General features: G+C 54.9%; 1 protein-coding gene across 1 annotated transcript; it reads right to left on the bottom strand.

The window, feature by feature from the left end:
- Positions 1-209: 209 nt before the first annotated feature.
- Positions 210-2,915, bottom strand: LOC120698463 (putative laccase-11). The gene is made up of 4 exons (XM_039982086.1): positions 2,609-2,915; positions 2,344-2,495; positions 886-2,225; positions 210-752 (listed from the first exon to the last, which is right to left on the bottom strand). Exons 1-4 carry the CDS (start codon positions 2,897-2,899, stop codon positions 622-624), a joined length of 1,914 nt encoding a protein of 637 aa, XP_039838020.1. The 5' UTR covers positions 2,900-2,915; the 3' UTR covers positions 210-621.
- Between the last annotated feature and the right edge of the window lie 2,171 nt (positions 2,916-5,086).

Below are 5,086 nucleotides of genomic sequence, written 5' to 3'. Positions count from 1 at the left end.
CGTGCGCGCAGGAATAACTGGAACAGCTAGCACAGCGCCAGTCGGCCAGGGCGCCAGGCCGCCGGCCCCCGGGTGGTAGCTGGGCGGACCGTGGACCACCGGGCGCCTGTGACCCACCGAGCGCGCGGCGCGTTCCGGGGCGCCCAGCAGCCGGCCTCGGCACGGGCATGGCGTCACCCCGAAGCTGGTAATTGCAAGGCGCACGCGGATGGTAAAAAGAATCATTAGCTGCTTCGATTGATACATATTTGTACCGTAGTATATACACTGTGCACACTAACAAGAATGCCCAGCGTGAAAGAAAAAAAAACGAAAAGTGGGATGAAAGAATAGCAACAAGCAACTTTCAAAAAAAAAGAAGAAGAAGAAGAAGAAGAATAGCAACAAGAGTCACACATCCAATGGACTTCTCACATCGGTCTTGTTTGTCTCCGAGGACATACAGTGCCTCAGCAGCAAAATCAGGCATCACCACAAAACGGGCAGCCCACGGGACAAACCGATTCAGAGAGTGAGCTCCTCGAGACCTCGACCGCCACAAAACGAAATTTGCGTATATGCGCGCGTGCGCTGCACGGATCAAAACCGCCACAGATCAATGTTGCAGAGAGCGTATCATGATCAGCACTTGGGGATATCGGACGGCGGAGGCGGTAGCTTCTGGTTCAGCAGCGGCCCGTCGTTGACGAGCCACGCCATGGCCAGGCCCCAGCTCAAGTGCACGTCCAAGTGGCAATGCATGATCCAGACACCTGCATGCCGTCATGAAGAGCTCGACAGGTTATTATCGAGATGCATTGGACCAATATTCAACGCTAGGAAGTAGTAGTAGTAGTCAACGTTCAGGGGGTGAAGAAGAAGGAAATTAAACAGCTGGCGGCTCACCGGGGTTGTCGGCGACGAAGCGGATGGCGACCCAGCCGGCGGTGGGCACGCTGACGGTGTTCCGCTGCACGGGGTCGACGAGGTTGTACCTGGCGGTGTCGTTGGCGGCGGCGTAGTTCCCGAACCCCTGGCCGACGACGAAGAAGTCGTAGCCGTGGAGGTGCAGCGGGTGGCTCTCGGCGCCCAGGATGCTGGTGTCCTGCAGCACCACCTCGACGGTGGTGTTGAAGGCGAGCGGCACCACCCTGGTGCCGTGCATCACGAACGTGTTGTTGGGCGGCGCGCCGGTGTAGTTGAACGGCACCGGCGGCGCCGAGGGGAAGTTGGCCGTGAGCACGCCGCCGTACCGCCGCTGGTAGTGCGCCTGCAGGAGGGAGGTCTTGGGCATGGTGAAGGACACGTTGTTCATGGACGCGGCGAACCGGGTGCCGTTGGGGCCCTGGCACGTCCCGTTCACCCGGCTCCGGCACGGATCCGCGCCCAGCCCGACGGCGAAGAAGAACTTGCGGTCCACCGACCGCGGCACGCGCGCCGGGTACCGCGCGCTCGCGAGGCTCCGGAAGTTGGCCGAGAAGTTGGCCACGGCGCCCGTGTCGTTGTACAGCGGGAGCGCCGGCGACGGGAGGCTCCGGAGCGCAGCGGCGCCGCCCTGCAGCGGCGCGTACTCGAGGGTGGCGACGGCGGTGGTGTTGTCGAACGTGCCGACGGTGTTGGTGTAGGGCGCGACGGCGATGGCGAACGCGGGGGCGGGCGGGGTGGCCGCCGCGGCGAGGAGCACGTCCATGGTCTGCCCCGGGGAGATGACCAGCGTGGTGGCCGCGAACGGCTTGACGTAGCTGGCGTCCGCCGCCACCACCGTGAGCGTGTGGTTGGCCACCGCGAAGAAGAGCTCGTCGTTGAGCGCGGCGTTGACGAGGCGCAGCATGTACGTGCGCCCCGGCTGCACCCGCAGCCGGAACGTGTCGGCCGCCGAGCAGTTGTAGGTCGGGCCGGGGAGGCCGTTGAAGGTGTAGGCGTCGGAGACGTTGGGGCCCCCGCCGGTGCGCAGCGCCTGCCTGATGACCGCGTCCGGGTCGGCGTTGAACCACTCGCCGAGCATGAGGGGGACCTCCCCGCCGTCGGGCTTGGGGAACGGGTAGGGGACGCCGCGCGGCGGGAGGATGACGAGCGGGCCGTAGAGCGTGGCGCGGAGCCAGGAGAAGTGGGCGTGCCACCACAGCGTGCCGCGCTGCCCCACGACGCGGAAGTCGTAGGCGTAGCTCCGCCCCGGCCGGATCGGGCACTGCGTGATGTACGACGGCCCGTCCGCCCACCCGCTGCGCAGCTGCCGGACGCCGTGCCTGCATATGCATTCAGGCGCCGAGCGAGCCATGCCAGCCGGCCGCGTCAAGCAAGCAACAAGCAAGACGCGGCTAAGCTAAGCTAGCTAGCCAGGATCATCACACGACATAGACATACCAGTGGAAGGTGAGGTTGCTGTTGATGTTGTTGTGGACCTGGACGACGAGGCGGTCGCCCTCGCGCACGACCACCTTGGGCCCCGGGAACCGCCCGTTCACCGTGGGGATGCTCTTCGTCACGCACAGCCGCGTCACCGTCGCCATCGTCACCTGGGATCGACCGTCATGAACAAAAAGGCCATTCGCTACAAACAATCAGCTATTGCCGCCGGCTGCTTGAGAGAAGCAGGACACACATTGGACGCCGGAGGGCGCGTACGTACATTGAACGTGTAGCGGCGGGTGCGGGCGGCGGCGAGGCCCGGCATGGCGAGCAGGGCCACGGCGGCGGCGAGAAAGAGGCACGCAGGGGAGAGGCACCGGGGACGGCGGCCGCCGGCCATTGCTGCTGCTGCTGCTGCTGCTGGATCACCTCGATCGATTAGCGGCCGACGGCGGCAGGGAGAGATCGATGGATCGAGCTGATGGTGAGCGGCATGAGTGGGGGCGAAGCGGCAATTTAAACGAGCGCGCGCGCGTGCTCGCTCCGATCCCGGTCCCGGGGTGTCGTGCATGGTAGGAGGTCACTCGGCGATAGTGGTTGGCTGGTTGGTGTGCGTACATAGAAAACTCGCGACCGGGCCACTCTTGCTAGCTCGCTCGCCCCTTTTTTCTGCCCCTGCGATCGAATGGTTGCCTCCATATCGATCGATCGATGCAAGTTGTGTGATTAGATTCAATTTAGAAACATCAGAAACGCTTGGACAGGAATAGGTTTCAGCTGCATATGCCTATGTGCTACTGTGCTGTATTGCTATAGCTACCAGCAGCAGCTATAGCTAGCTAGCTCTCACCAGAAATATCAATATCGTTTTCACGTAAAGGTGCGTAGAGTTTCAATTAAGCTTGCAGGTAGAATAATGAGAAAATGCTGACCTGACGACGCAGTATTAGTTACTGCAAGATAAGTCCGGTTGACTCACAAAGTCAGGTTGTGTCAGTAATGCCAAAACTACTAGCTAGTGCTGCTTATATGTGCTTGAACACACAGTTTTTTCCCCAAAAGATGCCTGCTAAAAATTATTTCAATCTCTCACCAAAACTGATAAGAATTAAGTATATCACTTGAAATCAATACCCAACCATGTTGTTATGTATATGAAGAGCACAAATTCCTTTATACCCCCCCACCCAGTTAGAATTAGGGGAAATAAAACGTAAATGGATCTTGAGCGTACTCTTGGAGACTGCACCGGGTTTAAACGTGACTTACATTTTAGGGGTTTTTTTGAGAAGGGAGGGAGGGGTACATATATCTTGAGGGAGTATCTTGATTATGATCAAGATACTCCCTCTAGTCACAGACAAGTGGAGTCTTAAGGTTGTGATGTTAGCTGTAGGAAGTATCGTTATGGAAGTGACTTTCTGTTAGTTCTAAACCACTTCAAATGCATATCTTTTTCTTTATGGAATCAACTGCTGTTGTGTGTTACAAATATAAGTATATAACAGAAGTACAAAACTAGTTATGAAAGTTGTATTTTGAAGACCATATCTATGTCCAAATCATCATTAATTTGTGACCGGGCCCAAGGGAGTATAGCTCGCTTTTGGGACCAAATTAAAGCCATAGCAAACATAATTTCCTGTATTATTCTTGAACATAAAGAGTATTGTAATGGGCATCTCATTAATTGAAGGCAAATGCGATCGACCATGTGGGTCAATATGCACGCAGCATCTCCCCCTTGTGTTTCCAGTGTGGACAAACAATTCCAGGGCTTGCCCTGCTGCATGCCACGAATCATTGAAAATTCACATGATAATCTCATAATTGTGCTGTGCCCCAACAGATACTAATAATGATGCAAGTAATGTGGTGGAGGATCACCTCTGAACTGAACATGTGAAAGCTTTACGGGACCTCCAGCGCCAGTGCCAAAACCATCTCTTTATGGCCGCCTTTCCTCCCTTTAGGCCATGCTGATTTCCTCCCCTTCCCGCTGGCCATGCATGCACCACACCAATCTGAAATCTGCTGCATGCAGGTTTCTTTGTGAACTTCTCAAGTTAACCATGGCCCCGGCAGGGTCAATTCCATGTCTTTTCTCTGCAAAGCTTTCTTACAATTATTTATCTTCCATAAGATTTGTCAAAGCAAGATTGATTAAAATCACTGTTGAAACACTTGGAGAAAAGTCGAAGGTTTTGTACGTGGTGCTGGGTTATTGTTGCTTCATTGGATTGGAGCCGAGGAGTTGTTGCAGTGGAACTTCCTGCTTTTTTTTTTGCTGGAGGGCTGGAACTTCCTTCTTTTTTGTTCTTGCCAGATTGGATGTGCATGCCACCTAGTGATCTGATAAATCCTTTTTTTTTTGGCGGGCTGGGGCCCCGTGAAAAGTGTCTCATTATGCCCGCCTGCTCTGTCTTGGGAGCCAAGGGAGGCCATGGAGGTTAGGGGACCAACAACTAGTACACATCTGAATCAACACTACATCTATTATTGCTTTAAGGTGAGAGAACCTCTCTCTCTCTCTCTCTCTCTCTCTCTCTCTCTCTCTCTCTCTCTGCTTACTAGAATATATATTCACAAAAGTAATGTAACCAGGGATGTTTGGTGACATATTTAATCCATTGGTGTAGCAATTCTTACTTTTTCAAAGCATTTCTATTATGTGAAAAATACACATGCAAAAAATGTTTTCCTCATATATTGACCTAATACAATAAAAAGGCGGATGTCTGTTGCCCTAATACAAAAA

The sequence above is a fragment of the Panicum virgatum genome, chromosome 3K (genome assembly GCF_016808335.1).
Source record: "Panicum virgatum strain AP13 chromosome 3K, P.virgatum_v5, whole genome shotgun sequence".
NCBI lineage: Eukaryota > Viridiplantae > Streptophyta > Magnoliopsida > Poales > Poaceae > Panicum > Panicum virgatum.
This window is presented reverse-complemented; position numbering and strand designations above follow the sequence as displayed.